Genomic DNA, 26,482 nt, shown 5'->3' on the forward strand with positions numbered 1-26,482 from the left:
GTTCCTGTGTCGCGCCAGTTTTGCGCAATATTTTTCTTGCCAGTGTTGATCGGGAATCGGGAACATTGTTCACCTAACCACACTGAGTCCACCAAAATAATTTTAGAGAATTTTAGTCGTCTCGGGAAGGGTCTTGCATTTACTCTTGAATTGCCTTGCCATAACTCCCTGCAGTTTTAGGTGCGGAGTACCTTAGGACCGCACAATGTCCCTCCGCGTCCGTGCGCATAGCATTTACAATCGCAAAAAATGGCACAGGCACCGGCAGTATTCGAGCCTGTGTCTGGTAGACCAGACAGAGTTCGGGTCAGTCGTCTTACCCATTGGGCTACGACCGTGAGTTGGTACCCGAGAGCCAAACGGCTTACTCCCTCACCTGTAACGGTGCGGAGTTCCTTAGGACCTCCCAATGTCCATCCGTGTCCATCCGGGCGCACACCACGATCAAGAAGAAATCAAGCGAAATTCGATTTGAGCCGTGAGTTGCAGTTTCGTTTAGGGATTAATCAAGCTGCAACTCACGGCTCAAATCGAATGATGGTAGAGGTGCAAATCGGACGTGACTCGGAGTGCAACTTGGATGTCATTTCGAGTCCCCGTACTCCGCACCCTCGCCGTCATCCACGGAGTGGAGATGCTACCATTTTTGCGATATGAATTTTAGGTTTTCATTCGACCACGTTTGTTGGATTTATTATCCACGTGCCCGCAAACAGCTTCTACCGTACGCATCTGCCCATTCAAAGACACTAAAAAGGGCCATAGCGTCATCGGTTCTCCAATCCGCACTGAATACGTCGTGCGTTCATACAGTGTCTGAGAGCTATGACTCTCAGCTACGGAGACTTCTGTCCGCCGGCTGCCCGACCTCTATTTTGGTTGGTGTTTTCGAAGCTTTGCTGAGAAAATCCAAAGGCCAAGCTCGTCAAAAGCTGTCAAAACAGCCTGAGGCGAAGCCAGTTGTCCTACCCTATGCGCATAGGGTCACGCACAACCTCAAGAAGGCGGCAGAAAGGAACAAAGTGCCTGTGGTGTTCTCCGCTCCACACAAACTTGGTCGCCTCTGTGCACAAATTTCTGGAAAACCAAATAAGAAAAATGCGAAAAAAAGCACGTTAAGCGATTTGTACGAGATACCACTTTCATGCGGGGAGGCCTATACCGGCCAGACGGGCAGTTGTAGATAAAAATACGGGCGTGCAATTACCAGCGCATTGTGAACAGTTCAGGCCATTCAGTCCTTCACAGTTCAAATGCAGAGCTTTCTTTGGGAAGATTAGTATTCTATGAAGGAGCGAAAACACAATGGCCAGGGAGCTTTTAGAGACCTTTCATATCAAGAAGAAAGGGGACCAGTGAGTCAGTCAGTCATCGGTGCTACTGCGTGCGAGTGAATTTTATTGTTTGGAAGCTGCTCTCTGATTGCAGCTATCTCACAAGTGTGTTTTTTTGTGTGTGGTGTTCTTGTGCGCATGGTCCGGAGACTTTCTTAGTATATATATGAGACGGTGCCTCGAATAAAACTAGTTGCAAGTGAGCTCTTACGTTTATCTTCTTTCTATCGTCCATGTTAAATAGCGCTCTAAGTTTTACAAAATATGCACCAACTTGCCAAACAGTCTGTTCTACTGATCTTCCACTGCTATGAGTTCTGGCGGGTCAGAGAGCCGAAACGCACCGTGGAAGATACTGCCGCATTTGTCGCTGATACGTTCGGAATTGGCTCGCGGACCGTGTTTGCGGTAACGAAGGAGGCACAAGCCACTGGTGGAGTGCTGTCAACACCGTCTCGGAAGCGCCCGCGGAATTCCGAGAAGAAGCGACTCAGTGCCTTGTACGACAGCTTCACGTTGAACGCGCTGAGGTCTTGTGTGCACGACTTTTGGCAAAGATCACAAAGGAGTTCTGGGAGCGTTCAGGCGACCCGTCGCTGAAGCCGTGGACTGTTCTTCGTCTGCTTCCAGAGATCAGGTTCAAGCGGGAGAAAAGAAGCCGAAACTCTCTGCTGCTTGATCAGGAAGACATAGTCGCATGGCGGAACGACTACCTGCGTCACATTCAGTGGTACCGAGGGGAAAATCGGTAGATTTTCTACTTGTTTGAGACCCGGTTTATGGCAGGACTCGCGACATCGACTGTGTGGACTGACACCACTGAGAGGTTCTGTGCAGACGCCTTCATAAGCGACCCGACGACGGGACTGAAGCAGCCTACAGGTAAAGGTCAGCGGGTCATTGTAACCCACATATAGGTAGCAAAGATGGCTTCGTTGATGGATGTCTCGATGCGTTCCGTGGCAAAAAGACGGGGGACTACCACAAAGAAATGGACGGCCCCCGCTTCGAGAGCTGGTTTCACGGTGTGCTGCGGAGGCTCCTAAGTGGTAGCGTCATCCTGATGGGCAATGCTTCCTACCACTCACAGCGGAACGGGGCTGTGCCAACGACGAATTCCCTCAAGGGAATGATCACAGAGTGGTTAAACAGCAAAGGCACCCAGTAGGGCGCTCGGCTTACCAAGAAGCAGCTGTAGGAGATAGTTGCTCGAGTAAAGCCATGTTTCATCAGCTACCGAGTCGACATGGCTGCACAGAAGGCAGGCTATATCGTGGTAAGGCTCCCGCCTTACCACTGTGAGGGACTTTATTATTTTGTCGCGCGCCCAACGTCCGTGCGGCTCACTGGCAGTATTCCGCTGCCAACGCACTTTTTCAATGCGAAAACATTTTCTTGCTCTTTGGGCGATGCGGTGCTTAGCTATGCTCGTATTTATTCGGGAAAGCGGGTACAGACACTGAGAAAAGGGCAAGCCAGACGACGGTGCGTAGTAGCCGTAGAATCGCGGCAAAGCCATCGCTTTCGCAAGGCGATCAATGAAACCACCGGACGAAGAAACCGACGACAGAAATAGTAACAAGGGCAAAATTTCGTTTTGTTTGTGTTGCTTAAATATTTCAAAACATTGTTATGGAAAGAAAGAAATTTTAATAACTATACCTAGCTTCATATTGACGAAATAACTCTAAATGGTATGTTGTCAACAATCATAGCGCTTTTTCACTCGCAGGCCGCATTTGAGCTTGCTCGCGATCCCGTCAGAGTACGAATGTAATGCTTTGCAGCTGTCCACGATGCCACGCTTACGGAAGTGCGGCTCGCTTAGACACTAGCGCCAAAATTTCCCTTGAGTATATCTGAGTATGAAAACATTATTCTCTGACTAGGATTCCACTCCCACTGTCGAGCTCATTAAGATGTTTTCTCTCTTTCATTGCAGTAACCATCCTCCGGACGAAGAAAGTGGAACTTTTGTTGAATAGACTGCACACAAATTTATTTGTTCAAAAAATAATAAAAATGGGAGACCCTCTTGACGCGCCTTGAATGCTCAGTCAAGAGTTAAGAAGGGAGTATCATTTCTAGTCCTCTCTTTTCGCGCTGTTAGAAACGATGCCCGACCAACTGGCCCAGATTCCCCTCTTGTTCCAGTTAAGAAGTAAGCTTGGAAAGAATAGGTGGGAGACTTTTGTCGGAAAAAAAGACAACTAGAAGCAGTCCTCAATGCCGGCTTCTGTGACGAAGACCAGCGATGCTTTAATCATGGCCTGTGCTGCGCAGAAGAGAAAGAGGAACGATGCCGCCATGGTGCATTCACTGACATCATCATCTAATCAATCCCTGCGCGTGACAACGCGGCAGCATCTCAGCCGCCATCTTGACCCAGCCGGCACCGTTCCCTCCGTTAGTGCGAACGCCGACGCTGGTTTTGCTGTTCCGCAACGCAGCGGTGCCAGTGCCTGTGACGTCCTCTTTCGCGCACAGCCCACACGCGGACACCAGCTCCCATGGCCCTACGCAATACCCGCCTTGACGCTGCGGCAGTGGTGGCGCTTGTTGGTCTCATGTGTGCCTCGCTGGTGGTAAGTGCTACTCCGGCACGTCAACGGAGAGTGCAGAATTTTCAGTGCGGCGGAAAAAAAGTTTACCTGAGGCAGTCACATGCGATCATTACGATTGACGAGAGGCAGGGTCTGTGCTGTCAGGGCGATTCCGGTTGTGGCAAATTGTGTTGAGGAACCGAAATAACTCCACCCGCCACCTCCTTCTGTGAACGTACACCTTCAACTCCGTAATCCATAACCCAACGCAAACGCACAATGGAATCCCCTTCAGCGTCGCATCACACCAGGGTTCCCGCTAGGGGAGGTGGGCGTAATTTTTTTTCCTCTTCCGTCATTCGGCGTAATTTCACGGGACTTAGGATCGAGCATGGGGTTCATTGATTCTGGGGTTTAACGCGCCGACGCAGCGAAGGCGATGAGGCGCACCGTAGTGGAGGGCTCCGGATTAATTTTGACCGCCTGGGGATTTTTATCGTGCGCCGAAATCTCGTACACACGGGCGTTTTTGCTTTTTGCCTCCATCAGAAAAGCGGCCGCCGCGGCCGGGAATCGAACCCGCGACCTCGTGCTCAGCAGCGCAACGCCTGAGCATGGGGTTCAAGCAGTGCACAAAGTTTGCTTGGAAATGCATCTTTACCACACTGCGCGCTGCGCGGTGAAGCATGCGTCCTCACAAGCCATCATTTCAATTTTTCCGGCTAGAGTCAAAAGCAAAAAACTGTTGAGTCGACCCTTCGCCAGTTTACCGTATCTCGCCGGTTAGATTCCCGGCCGCGGCGCGGCTGCTTTTCTGATGGAGGCGAAAAGCAAAAACGCCCGTGTGTACGAGATTTCGGCGCACGTTAAAGATCCCCAGGTGGTCAAAATTAATCCGGAGCCCTCAACTACGGCGCGCCTCGTCGCCTCCGTTGCGTCGGCGCGTTAAACACTACAATCAAATCAGTCAAATCAGGTTTAGCGTATCGCTAGTGTGCTTGCCTTTTCAAAGGTTAGATTGCGTCGTGCGATGTCGAACGGGGTGAGATAAAAAGCGCAACCCCGACAAAACCCAGAGGGGGCGGCTATCTGCAAGTAACCAGCTCCTTCGACAATGGGTTTTTTCAGGGGCGAAGCACCTTAGTGTCTCAGGCTGTCGTCTTCTCCTGCCGTCGTCTCATGTAGTCACAGTACTAAAAAACATGGACACTTGTTTCCCAACGCCTCGCGCTTGAAAGTAACGCGTACTAAAAGAAAAATGTAAAATGGCTAAAACTGGTTCAAAATAAACTAGCATGATTTTAAGATTTGCGGAACGCTCCCTGTCCGTCTCGGCAATCCCAAGCACAAGCAGAAGCTGTTTGTAAACTTGTTATAATTAGTGTTGCCCTCAAATACCCACCGGCTCTCGACGCTATGCCTGATAGGGCCGAGTGGTCGGTCGAGGCTAGAAAATGGCGGGACTCGCTCATCACCGAGAACGAGCCCGTAGGCGCGATAATTGCACTGCGCTCGCATTGACCCCTGCCACTACCCCAAACTGGGGTTGATGGGGTATTCAAATTGCTTAAATCCCGTTACACGCACGAGAGGGCGCCACCGCCTCAGCAAGCGCTCGATTGCTCCTCCCACCGGCGCTTCTCCAGCGCTCAATTAGCGCGCGGCGTGTGGAAAGAGACTTACAATATTTGAATACACCTTTACACTTCATCATGCTTCGCCCCTACCCAGGTTTCCCGTAGGGGAGATGGCGATTTTTTTTTTTGCTGCATGTTCCACTCCGCCCCGTCCTTTTTATGTTAGAAAAAGTTGATAAACACTGGTGCGTTTGTTACTGGGAAAACACGGAACAGTTAGCAGTTGCGCGGCATTTTTTCCTTCGCTAGAAGCATGTACTACTGTAAAGCCCAATTATAACGAACCTGATTTTAACGAACTCCCGGCTATAAAAAAGAAACCTTTGTTTCCCGTACTATTTCAATACGTACATTTTATGTTCACATATAGCGAAAAGCGGATATTATGAACCGATTACAGTCTCCTGATGTTTTCGTTATAAGCGGGTGGGATGTACTTGGTCAGTAGTGCGGGTAAAGTGCTAGAATATATTTCTCGTGTGTTTTCTGAACATAAACATTTATTTCTCATTTCTCCGGAGTCTAATTCGGTTTAAGTCAAAGTACCTATTACGCCTTCTTAGTTTCTTTTAGTGCCCATCACTTAAACGCTCGCTCCAGTAGTTTTACGGTGCCGTCGTCCCTTGTTCTAAACGAGCGAACAAAGGGGACACGGAAAACAAACGAAATGGAACGAGAGGAAAAGTGGAGGAGGGAAAGTATGGCGCAAGTGTGAAGGGGAGGGCGGTATGACCACACGGCGGTAACTAGCATCATTAAATAAGCTACACTTGAGAGTACAGCCACTTCGTGCACCCGGAAGTGTCTGAAGGCCATTTTGTTTCTGGCTTGCGGTGTTGCCATCCTCTCCCAACAAAACCGCCACCGGTTGTGACGGGCAGTGTGTGACCGGCCGCTCTAGCGTCCGCGCAGTAGAGAGAGAGAGGGGGGGAGGGAGAGGCACCCAGAAACAATATGGCTGCGCCCATATGTAAACAAATATCACGTGGTGCCGACCGACCAATGAAAATCCTGGCGGCACATAACAATGAGAGAAAAGTCTGCCGATACTCTAAAAGCCTTTATTTAGTGACGCTAGCGCGAACCATTTTCTACGGCGGCGACGCGCTTCGAGATAACCGAGAAAACAGAGGCCACCTAAGATAGCGCCAGCAGGAAAGCGGAGGATGAAAGTACGGCGAAAGGCGCGAGACATCAGGGTTTTACCAGAGCAAAAACCGGTTGTGGTACGGTACCCGGTAGGCGACCGTCGCTACTGCAAGCGCGTGCGCAGAGGCTGAAAAACAGGCTGTGCGCATGCGCAAGAGTACCGTTTACCGTACCGGTACCGGCTTTCCTCTCTGCTGCAACTCTATCTGGTCTCCCGCGGCAACGCGCTACGAGACGACGCCAGAGTACGTATATCGTCCTCCTTCGCGCGTTCGCTGATGCAGCAATCACTTGTTGAGATGCAGCAGGTATGCGGCGGCGTCCAGAAGACTGCAGTTTGCCATGCCCACAAATTTCGCATGAGGCAGTATCGTAATCGTCAGCCAAACTTTTTCTCTTCATTTCCTCCTTTTTTAGCTTCTGTTAGGTTTTCTTTTTATTTGTTTAGAGCCTCGTTACGTATAGAGTGAAGATAATCTTTTCGTCTTAGGCGGAATAGAAGCCATTTGGCCTAACTGTGGTTTTCTCTGGGATGTTTCTCATGACTGTAACGGTGCCGTAATAACGAAACTTTTATTTTTCATTTGTTTGAACTGAATTGTGGCAATTCAAATTATCGCTTATCTCTAGTTTTTTTTTTCTGAGTTATTGCTCGGTCATATGTGATGTTTTAACTATGGCACCGTATATTTTTCTAACTTGTTGAAAACTAATCGGTCAGTATTTATAAAATGTTGAGTAAAGTCCATTTGATTTTTTTGTTTTTGTTTTTGTTTTTGGTGTGTTTACCAGAATTGAGAACTGCAAAGAATCACGTTTGTCTATAGAAATCGGCTCCCGAACAGAGTTGCACTGCTTCAAAACTTGACTTTTGACGCTCTAAATCTGCTCCGAAGCTCCCTGAAGTTGAAGTAAATGAAGTTGAAGCAGATGAAGTTGAAGCAAAAATTAAGGCTGTACACCCCCTGGAAAGCGTGCAGAGCCTCATTTTCTGTTACAGAAACGGGGCTTCGACCCTGTAACACATATGATACAGCTCTATTGCGCACATTACACGTGCAGGACGCGAGGTCTGAGCATTCGGTATTGGAACTAACCTCACCTCCTGAGGGACATCGTGGAAAGATTTGCTCGCAGTACTATTCAGAGTTCAAGGAACTACCGCAAGGGCCCGACGCAGCGGTGAGTGTCTGTCTTTTCTCGCGAAATCAATAGTTAGCTCGGTGGGTCAAAAATCCGGCGTCCCTGACACGCAGACGGGACGAAAAATTTCGGAAGAAAGGCACAAGAAATTGCCGACGAGTCAATGAAAAAAACAGGGCAACGCTATAGAACGCTAGTAAATGAATTACGTGTGGGTGGGAAGCATGATTTTTTGTTGCGGAGAAGCAAAACATGTTTTTTTTTATATTAATTCAACCTATTCAATTGCATGCGATAGATGTTTTCACATTTGTTCTATATGTTTGTGGAATAATAAACATTCCCTTGTAACAATTTTCTTTACCATATTAGTGCTCCTGAAGAGTCTAACAATACGTAACTTCCTGTTGCACAATAAACATATTGCTCGGTTCCGACTGGTTTCTTACACAGACGTCCTACTGAAGCAGGCCTTGAAAAAAGTTCATGAACACTAAATTAACCTACCATGACAGTGTCATCCAGTAGCTGGTTCTGAACACCTGAAGAGAAGGAATCAAGTCTACAGAGAAGGAATCAAGGGCGTAATAACGTCCCCAAAGAAAGTTAAGGCGTTGACGCCCTTCTAGCAAGGCAACCAAGCTAGCTCCGTTAAGTGCCCGCACAAGGGACTCCGAATCCATGCCGCGTTTCGTCCCGAACAAGCAAGTGCAATATGGTAAGAGGATCGGAGCTGCAGCCTTTGTGTTACGCCCAAAAGTTATCCCCTGGCAATATCGTGCAAGTTGCGGTGAGAATGAGCCGTATGGCAGTCAGGCGTGCGTTCGTTCCTGGGCATACCACGTCACCAGTATGCAAGGGGAGATGTAGCGAATAACGGCATCGAACCGTTAATATGGCTGATGGCATTCCTGTAAAATATTCGTGATGAAGTGTAACTTCGGTTAGGTTCACCCGTGTCGCGCAAGTATAGCGCCTGCCTTACGTGAACTAGATCTTTGCTTGACGTTTCACTGATCATTTCTCTGTCCACCTGCTCTTCTAGTGTACTTCGCTCACGGAATGTTCGCTCTGGCTTCCGGTAGCGCCGTCGTTGGTGTTATGGAGCAGTTGGTCTACATGATGCCCTGTGGAACGTCCAGGTACCTCCTATAAACTTCTAACTGAGCCAAATGGCGTTAAACATCATATCGAAGTGTAAACTAAATGTGCTTTTCGCAGTTTCATAAAATTCGTGTTATTCTGCGAGTTATAGGTAGATCGAGCGAGTTCTGCACGCGAACGTTTTAACAGTCGGGGAGAAAATTAAAATTGTCTTGTTTCCGTCTGTCTGTCTATCTGTCTGTCTGTCTGTCTGTCTGTCTGACTGTCTCTCTGTCTGTCTGTCTGTCTGTCTGTCTGTCTGTCTGTCTGTCTGTCTGTCTGTCTGTCTGTCTGTCTGTCTGTCTGTCCGTCCGTCCGTCCGCCCGTTCGTCTGTTTGTCAGATAACCCAGAAAGTTTAGTGGCCATCCTGCCCACCTGCCCAGTAGTGGATTACGAACCTACTGGGAATCGGTTAAGGGATTGGTGAGGGGCAGAGTGTGGAGGTCAATCAAGATCAGAGAGAGAGCCATTGACTGCTACGGTTTCATTCCCTGCACCGAGGGAAGAGGGTCGCCCCGGATGTCCTGTATACGCTCCGGCTCCGTCTGCAGGCTTCCCAGTGGCGCTGTTCCATGCTGCCACGGCTCCCTCGAGGTTCGCCAGCTGCTGGTGATCATCGTGGGGTTCATCGTGCCGGCCATTTGGGTTTACATTCGGCACGACGAGTACTCATGGGTCCTGCAGGACTCACTGGGCGTCCTCTTCAGCGTGTACATCCTGCGCATAATGCGAATGCCCAGCATGAAGGTAACGGGACCACCACCGGCTTTACCGATAGCGGATCTGCCCGCGCTCGGCGATTTCGCATGCAGAATGTTTTTGCTTGTCTGGCTTTTTTAGTTGTTTCCAACGCGACTGCACTGGCTTGCGCTGCCTTTAATCTGTATACGTGTTTGCTATGTCTCCCATCGTTGTTATTTCGTCTTTTTTCTCGGGCTGTATTGCTCAGTCATTGTCGATTCACCGTGGGGAAAGTGCGCAACTTATGTTGGCTCCGCTGTGCACCTTAATAAGTTTTTGTTAACGCGAAATCGGTGCTTGGCTAGGTTGGCGAAGTCACACACTCGGATGGCGTCCACCGAACTCGCATCCACCCGGATGTCGTCTGCAGAAAGTGTCCACACCAGCTAATCTTTTACTAACCTCTTCCATAGCGTTCCACACGTGTCATTTTCCGCGAACATCACAAAGAAATATTCAGCGCTATTTGTTCTACAGCAAGGAGCACTATAAAATAACCATGCAGAACCATTTGGCGCGTACTGCTTTATATAGTCCACTAAACAAAACAAGAAGAAACACTCGGCGCGTTTGCCCTTCAGCTTTTGAGGAGGCAGTGTCGTGATTCTAAAATAAGTAGCTGCAGTGAGTCTGATGTCGAGGTTGCTATAAAAGACATCAGCAACCAGTCTCGACGACGAACCTAGCCAAAAGAAACACTTTTGCGAAGTAATATGCTAATATATCTCGTGCGACGTTTTCGCACCGTAATTTCACTGAACATATCGTACGCGATTGTATTTGTTGCGTACAGCTGAGCAACACCAGTAGCCGCTCGGTAAAAGAGATATTTTTCACCGGGTTCTCATCTGGGGCCCAGGGGCTCGAAAAGGTATCTCGAAAACAACTGCGGTTTTCACCGCAGGCATTGACCAGGGACGGCTGTCATACCCACCTTTGCCATTTGCTGGCCTGGCAAGACTCCGGTGAGGAACCCCTACCAGCGTCGCTCCATTTGTAGTGAAAACGCCCGAGCCGTTGAAGAGGTTGCCGTCGATTGGTGATCCAACCACTGGAAAAAAAAACTGCGTTCGCACAGTAACGAATGCGCTTCCACGCACAGAACGGCCATGTTTGAGCTGCTTTATACAAATTCAGGCCTTCCCTGTGAACTTTTGCAATGGCATAGACGAGATTCTCATGAGAAGAAATCTTCTCGGCGTGAAGCCAAACCCGATAAAGCTTGCTAATGTTTAAATGAACGGAAACGCTCCAAATTAAAAACAAAATGCTTGTCGAGGAAGCAGTTATGGTAGATGTGGTTTACTTGCGCATACGTTGAAGTTTGCGCAGCTAAGAAACGGGTATAGACTGAACCGGAAACTCTCGCTGCTGGCCGCTATTCTAACTACTAACCACGCGCAATCGGTATTTATTGGCGCGACCGCTGCATTTTATGCGAGCAAGCGCAGGTCGCACTGCGAGGGAAGAAGTTGGCGGAGTTGGGGATTAAATTTAGCACCACCTGACGAAGCGCGCCGTCCCTACACAGCAATTTTTCGGCACGCTGCCTGACTGTCGCCGGGCCCGACTGCTATGGGCAGGTCGCTCTCTGTAACGCTGCTCGTGAACGGGGTACTTCAGAGGGCACTGCGCGCATCTGTGACCAAGTGCTTCGCGGGAACAAACCTTGCTCTTTTACTAAATTCTTAGTGGGACCGCGACGGCGTCCTGTCAAAAAGCTAATGCATTTCCCTATAAACCGGTTGGTCGACCAAAAAACTGATGAGACACAGGGCGCGGGCGTGAAACCCGGATTTAGTTGTGTCAAAACGGTTAGTCGAAAATCGCGAAAAAGGAACGGTTCTAGGTGAGACAATAATACACGCATAGATCAGGAAGAAGGAGTAAAATGGTACACCTTTATCTCATAAACCACGTGTCGGTATAACTTCAAATCGTTCGTAAATGCGGTTACTTGAATTCGCGCAAAAAGCGTCGCGTGGTGTCGTTCTTCGTTCGCGATTTGGGTCTTTGGAGGTTTGAGAATTGAGTGGACTCACTTTCGGGGAAGGGTGGACTCGCTTAGTTTTCGCGCTTCTCTCAACTTATTTAACGCTGTAACCTGGTCAGTCATGTGTCTCAATTGTAGCCCTGTACTGTACTTTGAAACGTTTCGTTCGTTGTGTCCTGCAAAGTATTTGTCGACGTCGTGCTTCGCGCGTTCCCGTCCTGGTGTTACCAAGTGGACAGTTTTTCCGCCCCAGGGCTTGGCTCCGGACGTATCAACTGGCTCATGACCTAAGTTTCGATATGCCGTATTCGTTGTGGACAACGGGAATAGGAAGTATTGTTCGCGGTATGCTCCCAGTGCCCCTGGCGTTTCCAGATTTTGATTTTGCGTGCCGCAGCTACTGTCTGGTCAAGAGGCGCACCCCTATTGGATCACAAGAGGATAATTCTGAGGATATTACGTGCGGCGAAATCACGAGAGCAACTACTAAGTGGGGATTAATGGAGTCGCTTTTGCTTCAAAACAACCCGTGCCAATTGAGAGAATGTGGACTGGCAAAGCCTCAGTGTATACAAGTGGAGCGTTTTAAAGGCAGCATTTGAGAGGCGTTTATTTAGCATCTTGGATGTTCGCGCTGTTTATTCTCAGCTTCGGTATTCACGCTACCATTCACACGATTGGAGCATAATCTAGTGTTATGTGTCGTAGTACAGGGCGAACGCACCCTAGCCCAGCGTATGCTCACTCGTACAACCCACGTTCTAAACTTAAAGGAGCCATGAAGACAAAATACAAGTTGGGTTTATTAGAAAGACCGTTTAGTCCCGATAACAATGATACCAATATCATCGCCATCTTCGAACAAATAACGGAGATATGAAAGAAAACGTGTGAAGCAGTCGCGACCCCCTAGGCAATTTCCCGCAACTTTTCTATGACGTCACGGAACCTTGTTTGTGCAATTGGCGGCCGCCTAACTGACCTGTCGCGACGACACAAGACTGGACGTCTGTAAAGGGGCCTCTAGTTCCATTTCACCGCATCACTTGAATGCTAACGTGCAGTTAACGCACTGAAAATTATGATTTATTGTTGGCCCGTGTGACGTCATTCTTGCTCATAACACGTCACTGTGCCGCAAAATTTGAAAGTTTTTAAATACATCTTGCTTTTTTTTTCGTTAAAAAGCATCTTTTGTGGCTCTAATGGAGCTGAGTGAGATACTGAATCCTAGTTCTTTCAAATTAAACGAAGTTGTATTTTCTCTTCATGGCTCCTTTAAGCCCAGGCTTGGTTAGCTAAGCTTATAGCAACAGAAGAAGAAAGAATTTGACGTGCCTGCAATAATCTGCGAAGAAAATGTTGACGGCCTGTCAAACGATGATATGCGAGGCGGTCGTTTACACCGGCAGGCTTACTCCTGCTGAGTTTGTCTGCACGCCACGTAAGATGCATGTGGTATTACATAGCGCTACCGGCACCCAAGATACGCAGCTAGCCTCAGTGTATGCCCAATGGCAAACGTTGTTTACATAGGTAATGCGAGATAATATACGGTAATAATATATGCTATGTAACAATCGATAAGAAAGATCAACTTGATCGCCGGCGGCTGAAGATCACTTGCGACGCCATGAATGACCTTTAAAGATGGAGAATATGTAGGGCCTCCGCCCAAAAACGTTATCAGCAACGCGGAGGGAAGGCATTTTAAACCGTAGTGGTTTCTGAAAATAGTCTCCTGGCGCACAGTACAGTCATCTACAAATGAAACTCGATCAGAACCGGAACAGACAAATAGGGCGATTTTTTCCATACAAGTCAAATGACGTGTGGCTTAACTACAGGAACAAAGTTGGAATTTCGGCTTTTCAGATTATACCAATATCGGACCATTATTGAACGTCAACGAACAGTAGCGTACAATTTTGGGTATTCTGGTTCGCATTTTCGTGTTCACATTTAATTTGTCCATGATTGAACATAACGATCACAACATAACGTCTTTTAGCGTGCTCGTTGCTCAGCGCTGCAACTAGCTACCGTCGTGTGGAAGCACCGTACGCTCGTGCTGTGCACGGCACAACAACCATCCTGAATCCGCGTAGTACCAGTATTTATCATTGGGCACTAGCTCCTGTAGAATGGCTCACACCTACAGTCCCTCCCTGCACATTGCGCGTATCGAAATACTCAACACAGATTTCACTTGCCCTCAAAGTTCCAGTAACTCTGTCCCTTTCGCTTTTTTTAGATCTGCACTTTGCTCCTGTGGCTCCTCTTCTTTTACGATATATTTTTCGTCTTCCTAACGCCGTTTTTTCTTCCGGTAAGCATTACTCATCTTTTAATTTGTCCTTTTGAAGATTTTCTCATGCCAGGACGGTGCTGCCCACGCGCATTCGAACGCGTCAATTATGTTTAGTGTTGCAAGAATAAATAAGCACTTTTATTTTATGAGCAAACCCTCTATCTATTGCAGAAACAGCTTTATATTAAGGTCGCATTCCATGGTCTATTTTGTTTAGCACGAAGAACGGTGGAGGTCCTTAACTTTTTTTTTTTAGATTTAATAAAGGTGATCCCGTTCGCCTAGGGGCAAACACTATCGCATCCGCATTCCTCTGCAATTTACGCAAAAATAACCAGACGTGTGAATCCTCGAACAGAAAAGTGACAAATGTCCGCTTTTTCCTATTTCTATTTCTAGGGGAAGATGACTCACAACGCAAGCATCAGCCTCGTAAATTCAACTTCGGTAAGTAGCTTCGGATTTCATTCTTTTCATCTAGTCAACAAATGTACGAATTCTTTTTTTTTTCTTTCGCGATGGGGAATCTCGCCCTTCGCGGACTTCACACGTCAGCATTGCCATGTAAGACTAGAGGCAGCTGGATAAGGTGGGTAACTGCGCTGGAAGGTATGCCATGGTTCCCCTCACGCACGTAAGAGAGAGAGAAGAGACTTTATTCCAGGGGCCTTCAGTGCGAAATCCACACTGTGCGGAGCTGTTTCCCTCGTCGCTGTAATCCATACGCTGCTCTCGCCGCCTGGCCTTGGGTGACCAGCCTTAGCTGATCCCCCAAGGCCCGGCTGGAGAGCAGTATTATCCATCGCTCGTTAAAGGTTACAGTGGAGGTGGATGGGCGAGGCACAGGTAAGGGTGCCGGGTGCTTCGGAATAAACACTCTATCACGTGATGGAGAGGGCCATTTTTTTGCATATGAGGTAAGCTTCTTCACGTGCTTTGGGAACATGCGGTTGAGTAGTCGGGGGGGGGGGGGGGCGGAAGGGCTCTGTCTCGATTTGCCGGTACATAGTTTACTGTTTCTTCGTGAGCTCTGCGTGTGGTACACGTAGCCTACGCCTGTCGTCCCTGTAGTAATCAGTAATGATCTCGTAGGTGAGAAACGGTTGGCTTTTCGCATCTTCAATGGCCGTGGCCCGCTAGGTTAGTGCTCGGGCCTGCATTTCGGGCCTGCTTTTCGTGTTTTCTAGCATAAACGGCGTCCTAGTTCGCGGTAACGAGTCCAGAGATGGCTTCTTTGTGTTCTGCCCGCAAGGTGTGGCGTGTTGTCTATTCATTCTAGCGCCCACCCACTAATCCGAGCTCCGCTTAATGCGAACAATATCATCGTCCCCTTCCAGTTCGAATTAACGAGCTTTTACTGTATTCCTATTTACTTAGAAATCAAGCTCTCAAACTGAGTCAACGAAAAAGTGTTTCAACGGCCCTGTGGATTCTAGAAAGCCGGTTTTGGCCGAATGAAATGTCCTGTAACACTGGAGCGCCAAAATCAACCATCCAGAGAACACTTACTATATACCTGGTAGCGACTTTCCGTTCCTAAGTCGGTGCACGGCCAGCCCTTCCGGTGCGACGCGGAAGGCTTTAATTCAAAGCTAGCCACTAGGCGGCGCTGCGCGTAAGCCGAAGTGCCCGGCTTGCAGTGGCTTGGAAATGGAATTTCGCTACATGGGAACAACCGGCCTTGTTCTCCACGATTGGTGCCCCCCCCCCCCCCTTCCCAAGCAGAAGTCACTGGCTTATTTGGCCCCATTCGTCTTTCGTGACACTGAAACCGCGTGTCGTAACTATCCCGTTTGTTCCCATCCAGCCGCTAAGTATAGGGGAACCGCCTGTGTCCGCTTGCACAGTAATTAACTCTGCGTGTGTCCTTCTGACAGAGAGGCGACAGCATCATGGTGGAAGTAGCCACGGGTGGAGGCTCCAAAGAGCAGATACCAATGTTGATGCGTGTTCCACGCTTCGGAAACCAGGAGCTCAACGCCTGCCTGTCCAAATACCAACTGCTCGGCTTCGGCGACATCCTCATACCAGGTGGGCGAATTACTAGGCCATTGGGGATAGATCACTCAGCCAACCAATCAGCCAACTATTCTGCTAATTAGGACTATTGAGTGCGTGAGAAAGTTAGCCAGGTAGCCGGTAAGGTAGTCCTTCAAATGATTAGTTTTCCCTTAACGAGTTAATGAACAACGAAACTCATCGCGAATACAATCTGATGAACGCCGACAGACATCGCAAAACACATGATGTCCATCTATAATTCTAGTTGGAAGTTCATTTCAATTTTAAGTGAAAAAAGTTTTCCATTTCAAACCAATACGGGTAACTCATGATCATATAAATAAAAAAGTGTCTCTCGCGGCCTGAAACTTTTTAAACCACACACCGCACAGGCAGGAGCTCAGAACATTTTAATTCCCCGTATTCTTTGAGTATTCTGTGACCTCTGCAAGCTAATGACTTTTGCCATCACTGTTATGTAGAATAAGGCCAAACCATGATGAACGCGAAATTCGGTGCTAGAAACTTTTTTTCGATACTCTGACTGATTAGAATCACTCAAGGCAAAAAACAAAGTTGAACTGCTTTATCGTAATTGCAAGAAGTGTCTACTGAGCATTTAAAAATTTCTTCTGAAGAAACGCGAAGGATCTCTTGTAGAGTACCTGCAAGTCGTACTTGTAAGTTACACTCACAGAATCCTCTTCGTGGCAGTGTTGTACACACCGAACTTTGACTCCAATCCGCAGGTCTTCTGGTTGCATTTCTGCGAGGGTTCGACCTCATCAATGTCGGCGGATGTCTATACTTCCCGTTATCGGTGATCTGTAAGTTCCCAGCTTTAAGCGTACTTCCAACTTATCTACGATTAGTTCCATTTCCCCATGTAATGTTCATTTTTTTATGTCACCCAGGTTCGTGAAGGTGTTGTGTAAAAGCATGGCTATAAATTTCAGACATATCCAGCAAAATTATCCAGTATTTTGGGGAAACATCAAACCTTGTACATTCGAACCATCGTTCATTGCACAAATATCCTGGTGCAGAGCTATAAATAACCTGCTGTCGGATTTCGCCCTACTGGACATCGGGTGCACCGGTGGGTCTATAGGAGATAGGACTGCACAAGGTGAAATTGTGAATCACTAGCAGGACATTTTAAGAACCGAGCGCACGCAGGATTGCAAATCACGGCTGCTTGTCCTTCAGGCATGTTCGTGGCCTGGGCTACTATGAACCAACGAGGTAAAATAAACCATTATGTGGTACAGTTATGGAAAAGCGCGAAGTTGGTGCGACCAAACACACCGCACGTTGGTTAAAAGGTGACGACCTAAGCCAAACTTAAAACACTGTATGTTGGGGAAGTCCAAATTTTTATTAGAGCGATAAATTACACCTCGAAAAGAACGGTATTCAATGGTGGAGACACTATAACGCCATGCCAAGCTTATCAGGTGTCTAAAAAATGTCAGTGAACAAGAACGAAGTTCCAGCGGATGTTGAAATGCGCAGCAAAAAAAAAGCCTATCGAAGCAAACTATACATTCAATGCAATACGGTGCGCAAATAAAAACACGCCTGTTACGCTATAGCAAACGGTCAGCGCAATCCGCTGTAGCGTGACGAGGTGGCGTCTTCTCAACAATTGAAATACATGGTCCTCGGGCCGGGTGGCCAGGCAGTATTGGTACCGAGCCTCGTTCGTCTGCTATCGCGGCCAAATATGACTGCGACATTGCATTTACTATGTTATCAAACAATTGTCCACGTATCTGCTTGCCTCAATGCAATTGTACACGTACAACATTCTTCGACCGTCCCTAACACGAACACCCTCTCTTCTCTGCTCTCCGACCCCTCTCGTAGCTTTCCTTCCGTCTTCCTCATCCTGAGACCTGTGCCCTCTGTCGAGAGACAAAACTTCGCCTTGTAAATATTTGCGGTTTAATAAACACTTTCTCTCTCTCCTCATCCCAGGAAGAATGCAAATGGAAGTTTTCTGCCTGGAATTCGATTTTTCTGTGTTCGCGCTGTTCGCGCGCCATGTGTTGTGGTGATTTAGTTCAATTACTCCTGAAATAGTCCAGGAAGACATCTTGCTTGTTGGCTTGATACCTCCTTATAACCCGCCGCGGTGGCTCAGTGGCTAAGGCGTTGCGCTGCTGAGCACGAGGTCGCGGGTTCGATTCCCGGCCGCGGCGGCCGCTTTTCTGATGGAGGCGAAAAGCAAAAACGCCCGTGTGTACGAGATTTCGGCGCACGATAAAGATCCCCAGGTGGTCAAAATTAATCCGGAGCCCTCCACTACGGCGCGCCTCATCGCCTGCGTTGCGTCGGCGCGTTAAACCGAACAATCAATCAATCGATACCTCCTTATACGGCGGTTTTTATTTGCTCAGCAGTAACCAATCCCACGGCTGCGTTTAATTAAAAAAAGGTGCTGGCGCTGTCAGATTATTCTTTGCTTCAAATATTCATAATGTTTTATTTTTGTAGGCAATCTCAGCATGCACGAGACATGCCACCAGCTTTAGTAGTTTCGAGAGTTTTGTTTATAATATGCTAATTGGCCAAGCGTTCCTGCAGTTTGACCGAGCGGAACCAAGTGACTGGCAGACAGCCAGGCAGACAGACAGACCGAAATTCCGCATTTAGCAAGCCCAAGAAAGACTATTATGTTTACAAACACAATCGTCGTCACCACGTTCCCAACGTCGCCTCCTTTTTTTTTATATATACTCAGAGATCAGCCATTCCTGTACCATTGAGTGTCATCATTGCACGCCATTGACCTAATGATGCTTATGGCCGCCGTGCAGGCTACGCCCTCGGGCTGATCGCGACGTTCGCTGGACTATACCTGATGCGCATGTCACAACCAGCCCTGCTCTACCTGGTCCCGTTCACTGTGCTGCCCGTGCTTTGCCTTGCCTGGTGTCGGGGTGAACTGCACGACATGTGGCACGGACTAGCGGCAAGTCCCAACACCCAATTCTCCATTATAGTGCTTGCAGCCGCCAGAGCTATAAGCCTGAACACAGAATTCGCCTAACACGCTTGAACGAGTTGAAATTTGTTAGACTTAAATACTAAGAAAATGGCAGATGTGGACCCTCCCGTGGCGCATTCCCCCTTTCCGCGAACTGCTTGCAAGTGAAGAGCCAAAGCAGTGACAGACCAGGAGAGAGATCCGCATGTTGAGGCAGTGCACATGTCTAAGGAACAGGAAGAAAAATACCACTCTTGAGTCTGGTCAAGCCTCTCTTTAAGTGGCTGCATGCAGTCTATTGTCTGGTCTCGTAACAGATCAGACCTCAGCGGAATTCTCTAGAGATTTATACCAGAATCGTCCAACATCCTCCAGCGTAAAATCGCGGCCAACATTAAGTCCAGGATCAGCAACTGTAGGTAAAATAGGCATTGACTACACAGTTCTACCTGTTCGGCTTGCGAATTCGTCATGACTTGAAATTTGCCATCGGAAATTTGTCTTCAAGAACGCGCAACCAGCAGCACCGTAGGTTAAGAACGAGGCATCTTTTTTTGTTAAGGAACGATTAGCCGGATTCTTGCGTGTAGTACGGTTCTACGCCTTTAGGACGTGAAATGTGAGGATCCTGTTTAGAGCGAATACTGTGCTTGCTCTTCTTTGTTTTTGTTTTTAACTGGGCTTTGAAGTTCAGAAACTCTGTGACTAGCGGACGACACACAGACCTGTTAGTTGGGTTCGGAGGCGGAGTCGGGTATGAACATCACATGTTCTTGTGGGCAAGCAGGACTGTCGGGCAAGAATAATGACATTGAACGTACGTTCAGCAAACAAACTTCAGCAACTTGTTTATTCACTCAGCGAAGGCGATTCCACAAGCTTGCAGGTAGAAAAAACCAAGGAGAATTTTAGCGAGGGATGTTGAAGAGAAGTGAGTCATGCAGCGGCTCCACAAAGAGCAACTGCCGCTGGTGGACGTTAGTTTGCCTCGCCCAGCTGGAGGCGCAATTATTTCGTATGATCAGCAGCAGTTCACCTCCACGAACATCGTGACACCTCTACCTCGCACGAACATTTCCAGATGCAGCTGGCGTTTGTAGAAAACAAAACGCCACTGCGTTTGAAGCGACAGTTCTAGCTACTGGACCTAAGAGATACTTCACCACGCTCTCTTGTTACCTAAGAGCCTCGTTTGTGGTGTATAGCAAAAAGAATCGAAGACATGCGATTTAGCCCTGTAAAATAGCTCACTGACCCACATCCAACCCCTTCGTGCTCCCAACATGGCCTCTGAGCAATCCATAACGGCGAGGCTATATAGGCCAGTGTGGTGATGTTGACGATAGTTGTGGGTGGTCCTCATGTAGCAAGAAATGGGCTGTGCTTACTATGCTTAGTTTAATGTCACAACAGATATATAAATGACTCAGTCTATGTCCCCATTGCCTTTGCAGCTATAGTGCGGGAATGGGGCGCGATTTTCTCTGCCTCGCATGTTCGCCTAGTATTGAAATGTGGTGAAACTCCGCCGTGCTTGCTCAATTTCGCAGCCCGAAGACCCAGCCCAAGAGCGAGATGGGGAAGTCCATTCCGTGAGCCAAGAGTCGAAGGCAGAAGATAGCGCTTCTCCCACAGGAGACAGCAGCCCCCCTGCCGAACCGTCCGCGCTCCACAGGGGGCGTTATCAGCAGGCAGGAATTCAGCCAGCTGAATTTCAACCAACGGGGCCTCAGCCGATTGGACCCTCGGGATACAAATTTACGGGGTTTCCGACTGGTTATTAGCAGATGTCCCAACCGGCCCGCTTCTAGCCGATCATCTGTCGTGACGGTGCACTCGTCCTGGCGGTGGTACTCCAATCATACCGAAGGACGAGGATCGCGTTCTGCTACATTGGAACTGTCCAAAAATGTGCGATTAAATTTTGCGATTCGTTTTGTCGTTGATTAGTGCTTGCATGCAGTACGATGGCAGGAATTGAACGCGCAAGCAATTACATGATCCTCCTAAATCCCGAAGCTGTAATTGTTAATTTCCTTTCAAGTCATATTCTAGCGCGAAAGAAAATCACGTAATCTCAAGTTGGCGCCCTTTGGCAAATACGTGCAATGGGTAGGGTCGTATGAGGAGTAAATTAAAAATGTGGCGGTGTTCTCACGAGTATACTTATTGTTTAGATTTGGTGTTTGTTTTGTGGTGTGTTGCCTTGCACCTCACCACAAACTACAAGATGGTTGTCCGTAAGCGTTCCTGTAAAAAAAACTATAAAAACGGGGTTCCTTCACAGTGCCCCTCCCCTGTTTTTGGTATCGCCGTACAGAGGTGCTTAAATGAGCCATGAGCCGCGTACAAATGCCCCGCTGGATCACCCAGAGTCATAGGCAAATACACATGAAACATAAAAGTACGACCACAGCCCACAAAGTGTGCGACTTCTTTCCGTGCAATCCGGGTAACCGCAAAGCTTAGTTTTAAGTGCGGACAGCAGTTCCTGAACACGCCGGAGCGGCGGAAATACTTGACTCGCCCCAAAAAGCTATTTAGTTTGTATGTTTTTATTAATAATCTTCCTATCCGTGCTCCATTATTTCATGACTGCGCTTACGCCAAGCATTAAGAATGAACCCATGAGGATTTCGCTCCTGGTCTAGCCGGTAGTAAGAAGCGGGATCATAGTGGAATGATTGAACGATCTTAGGATTCCTGAATAAAGGCTTCGCTTCTGCAACTATTATCCGAATTCCTACTGTTAAGTTATAGCGCCCGGCCCTACGTACATATGGAATTTACAGTTGCACAATTGATTAATATGCAGTATTATGGTTTAGGACAACAATATCAACGAACAATGATGGAACGTACACGCGTACAGTTGCACAATTGATTAATATGCAGTATTATGGTTTAGGACAACAATATCAAAGAACAATGATGGAACGTACACGCGCCACTGCGTGTCCAGGCCCCCGTCACAAAACGAGAACGATGGCGTGTCTCCTTCGCCAGAGGCGAGTAATTATTTTCGCTAAAAACACGCGTGATTGCGTCATCACCAGTATAGCGAACGGGCCCCTTTTAGGTCCTCTCCGTCGTGCCTGTCCTGCACAACTACTAGGTCGTAAGAAATATTTTGCAACTCAGTTCCTCAAATGAAATAAGGCCCTCGTGACTGAACCATCCTCGGGTTTCTCTTTTATGGGCCTCCTGCCCTACACTGCTGCGTGCATCTCGGCGCATTAGCCCTCACCCCGTGGAGCCAGCAAAGCAGCCATGCTGGTCTGGAGGGGGCGTAGGGAGAGCGTTGCGCGATATCGTGCGAACCGTGTTCAGCAGCAAAATCCTACTTCGCTTTCATCCTTACCACCATCACCATCATCATCATAACCGCAACAATAACAAAATAACCTTAATTACCTCCATTACCACTTTGTTTGCGCCCACGGCAGAGCGAGGGAGGCCCCTCCCGAAGGTTTTGAGCCACTTATATGATGAGCTTGGCGAGTCCGTTCTTCTGCCCGGAATTTTCTCAATTCATCCCTTGGTCCTTCCCTATTTCGTTTACCTTCCGTCGGTGGCCATTCGGTACCCAGGCACTAATAATCACTACTTATTATTAAGTTCGTATTGATTTAAAGATAACTCGCACCAAACCTCAGTGCCCGCCAAAATATCGCACTCCATATCTCGCCTATGCTTGCGCCGGCAAGGGGCACATTTTACACAAAGTGTTTGCCTAAAGCAGATAAAAGGCGCCTTACGTGAAATAAATCGTAGGCGAAACCAACCTAGAAGGGTCGAAACATTCGTAATTGCAGAAAGCAAAAAAGACCAGACATGTGCTTATCGCAGCCATGAGCCGCGATAAGCACATGTTCCATAGCTTTCTGAGCAACCTACGGAACCGTCGAAGCCAGCCATAAGGGAAGAAAAACAACCGAATAAAGCGAGTGCGATATAAAGGCCGCCTAACTTACATAAAACAACGTGAATATCGAAAAATACTGTTATGGTACATAGGTGGGCAATGCCTGATGGTGCCATGATCCACCGCCAACGACCGCGAGGGAGTGGCTGGCGTGGCGCCAGCGCAGGCACTGTCATGACCGCTACGTACGACCTGGAAATACGTCGATCGCACTTCTATGATTATACATCACTTCGCCATCAACCGCGGATGTTTCATCTCTATACTGCCGCCACGTAACAATCAATATCAAACACAACTCTCGCCTGAACTCGCATACAACGTGCAAAACCGTAAAACATACAAAACAAAAGCTGAGACTAACCTCAAATAATACATTCCACGCGGGATAAAAAACATGGGAGAGGGGAGAGGTGACTATGTGGCAGAGGCTGCTGAAGGCTGTTGTCTTTCGACGACATTTACAGAAAAGTGATAGATACGCGGCCAATTTTTTCTCTAATATGTTTCGACAAGCTTTCAATACGATCAACCGTGGTATGCTCTTGCGAGCTAGAAGCTACGCTTTAAGGTGAATTTCATTTCACCACGCCCGCCAAAAAATGATTCGGCTGTTTGTCTAACCATTCTCCCGTTTAGACTCCTTTATCTATAAGTTTTATTCTCTCACTAAACGAAAGCAGGAGTGCAGCGCGATCCTCAATCGAGCTATCTGCATCAAAGGCTTGCCGAAGTACTCTCAACCGCCATCTTTGTTATCAATGGGGCTATTTAGTCGCTTCGATGGTCTAGCTGGGCATCAACGACGAGAACGACGAAAACGTCCTTCCACAACATAACCTGCTCGCAATATTTTAGCAAGATTCAACAACACTCAGTTGCCCTGTGGTGACGATGTTTAGATGCTTTGCCCCCTTGAACATGAAGCATACACGCTTTCGGTAAGTGATCCCCTCCCACTAAATGTCAGTTCACCGCATCCGGATCATCAAGAAGCCATCGCGGGGATGCGCATCACTTGTTGCATCCAATATAGAACCAGTAAATTCACAATATTTGCTTTCTTAAGGTACGCTGCCTAGCTTCGAATCACCAGACGACATGAGCCAGCAGCGAAATTCAAACCATACCAATTTATGAATATAAAATATATTTATTTATTTATTCATAGAAACCTTACAGGCCCTATTGGAGGGCATGGAGTAAGGGGGGCGTGTGAAAACGTAATAACGATACAAAGCATAAACTGAAGACAGGAACATCGTAACAACAAAATGTAAATGCATTATACATATTTTGAAAGAACAAGGCGATCACTTTTTCACCGTACATGAACACTTGTGGCCTACAATATGTGAGAGAAAAACAAACAAACACACACACAACATACACGAAAATCCTGGTAATGGGCGTTACACAAAAATATTCTGAAAAATATACAAAGCAATTCAGTGATAAGACCACAGCCGGGCGCAATGGGGCTTATGGGTTTCCCAGGGTTCTCACAGGCGTCAAACGGGCCCCGAGACGACGACCAAGCATGAGCCGAGGAGTCAAAGAACGAAAGATCCACCTTCAGTCGCCGAACAAGACATACTCGGCGAAGGAAGAGGAAAAGTAAATTTTTCCCTAGGAATGCATTATTCCCTAGGAATGCATTATTATCCCTAGGAATGCCTTATTATCCCGTCCCTGAAAGTTCATGTGTGGATATTTGTAATGCTAAAGATCGCTTGGAGACGCATTGTACCGAACGAACCTGTGCTGTGCCCACACAACTGCAGCAATGTCCAACGAGAAGCCCAAATGGCGGCTTCGACGTGTCATCCATTCTTCCACGTACAGCGCTGCATTTCCAACAGTCAAAGCCGACCGAGACAGGAACGCCGATCGCGCTTTTCAAGGAGAAATCGGGGGTGCACTTTCTATTTTTGGAGGCCATAAAGCGATTTCAACTCAAAATTTGTATCCAAGTGATGAGAAGTATGAGCTTGAGGTTAAAGTAATGTTTCAATCTCGAAAAGTGTTGCTGTTATTAACCTATTCAAGGTGAACACCCAAGCTATGTTAAAACGGCGTGCGACTCTGGTGGTGACCACACACACACCGGGACGTTCGCTTTTCTGTAGAACGCCTCGCGCTACGAAGACACGTGAAGTAGAGGTGTGCATGGGCTCTGGCTTACCCGAAAGCCCCGGCCCGGCCCGGCCCGCGGGTCGGGCTCAGGCCACCCGACTTACTTTTCACCCGGGCCCGGGCCGAACTCGGGCCGAAATATAAATGCTTCGGACGGGCCGGGCCGTCCTGATGGCCCGGGCTGGCCCGGCACAGTGAAGCAATTCTAAGGTTTTCTATGATATCACAGAAACTACATGTTGCTGGCGCGTCAAAAGCACGGATCAGGACTTGTTACGTTTAATTGGGGTTGTTTTGCCCTGTTATTGTTGGTTTTGCCTGTATCATTTCCCTTACGATGCATTTTACCGCCTCGAGGTAGTTTTCGCTTCCAAACGTGCCCCAATCAGGCGCGGGAACCTACGGTATTTGGGTTGGAAACACACAGCCGGGCCGAGCCGGGCCGGTCACAGGCCATAAGGTTAAGGTCTCGGGCCGGCCCGGGTCGGCCCGTCGGCCTTCTTCGTCGGGTCGGGCCGGACCTACTGCGATAAGCACCGGGCCCGGGCTGATATCGGGCCCAAATTTTTTATTTTTGGCCCGTGCACAGCACTAACGGGAAGTGTTCCCGGACATCAAGAATACATGGAGCTTTTCCATAAAAGCCTCGCTTAAATTTTTAAGATTTGCGCGTTTCAGGTAATGCGGATGGGTGTCGGCATCCACACAGTTCAACTTTTTTTTTTACTGTCTGAATAACAGTGATATGAGGAAGTATACGTAAACGCTAAATATCGCGCGGCAGCACCTTTCGAGGAATCCGCATGGGTGTCCAAATGGCAGTGAAAGGTTCTTTTTACATAATTAGTTGCGTTGTTACTGCAGACATTGCATATGAATTTACGACACCCTCCTTTGGCAATATTTTCACTTGGCGCCTTTGTCACTTGGAGCGCTATCGCCGTGAGAATGACCCTGATCGCCCAACTAATGATGATGATGAAGGCGATGATGATGATTCGGAGGAAATGCAGATGTTGCACTTCAGAGTAGCACCCAGTAGAGCTGCCCACCACTGTTAACAATGAATGCCGTTAAAGAATTCAAAAGTTCCTGGTGTAGGTTATGTAGGTTAGAGGACGGTACGACGGCAGTAAATATATCCTTGTGCAGGTTGATGGATACCCCGTTAACCTTATTACCGAGCATCCCGCGCGCGAGGGTTGTTCGTGCTGATGAAGAAGAAGCCGATAGATCTACGGGATTGCGTTCGCGTCACCTGTAGTGAAACTAGGTCTGGACTTCTCGGGAAAATCCTGCCATGTGAGAGTACTTTTCATTATTTTCACCAATCTAGATTACATGCACGATGACGGCCAGCCAAGCCAAAGCTAGCAAGACCGCAATCGTATCACAATTTGAAGAGCCCGGGACCTTGGACTGGGCCAGTATGC

General features: G+C 48.0%; 2 protein-coding genes across 2 annotated transcripts in view; both read left to right on the forward strand.

Moving 5' to 3' along the window:
- Positions 1–1,305: 1,305 nt before the first annotated feature.
- On the forward strand, positions 1,306–20,584 carry LOC144179858 (signal peptide peptidase-like 2B). Its single transcript, XM_077708285.1, has 5 exons — positions 1,306–1,355; positions 9,502–9,697; positions 15,873–16,026; positions 18,819–18,960; positions 20,539–20,584. Exons 1-5 carry the CDS (start codon positions 1,306–1,308, stop codon positions 20,582–20,584), a joined length of 588 nt encoding a protein of 195 aa, XP_077564411.1.
- Positions 20,585–24,453: 3,869 nt separating this feature from the next.
- Positions 24,454–26,482, forward strand: part of LOC144179859 (uncharacterized) — a 37,295-nt gene continuing 35,266 nt past the window's right edge. Inside the window, exon 1 of the mRNA XM_077708286.1 lies at positions 24,454–24,530. Coding sequence (XP_077564412.1) covers positions 24,454–24,530 — 77 coding nt within the window. The remainder of the gene's footprint in view (positions 24,531–26,482) is intronic.

This window comes from Haemaphysalis longicornis, unplaced genomic scaffold, assembly GCF_048455015.1.
Source record: "Haemaphysalis longicornis isolate Haplotype H1 unplaced genomic scaffold, Haemaphysalis longicornis Haplotype H1 scaffold_4, whole genome shotgun sequence".
NCBI lineage: Eukaryota > Metazoa > Arthropoda > Arachnida > Ixodida > Ixodidae > Haemaphysalis > Haemaphysalis longicornis.

Excerpts from the sequence above, each read along its gene's own strand:
- LOC144179858 (XM_077708285.1), top strand. The coding sequence starts at position 1,306 with ATGGCCAGGGAGCTTTTAGAGACCTTTCATATCAAGAAGAAAGGGGAC. Across the intron at positions 9,698-15,872 it reads TGCGAATGCCCAGCATGAAG|AGAGGCGACAGCATCATGGT; the intron begins GTAACGGGACCA and ends TCCTTCTGACAG. Across the intron at positions 18,961-20,538 it reads GGTGAACTGCACGACATGTG|CCCGAAGACCCAGCCCAAGA; the intron begins GCACGGACTAGC and ends TCAATTTCGCAG.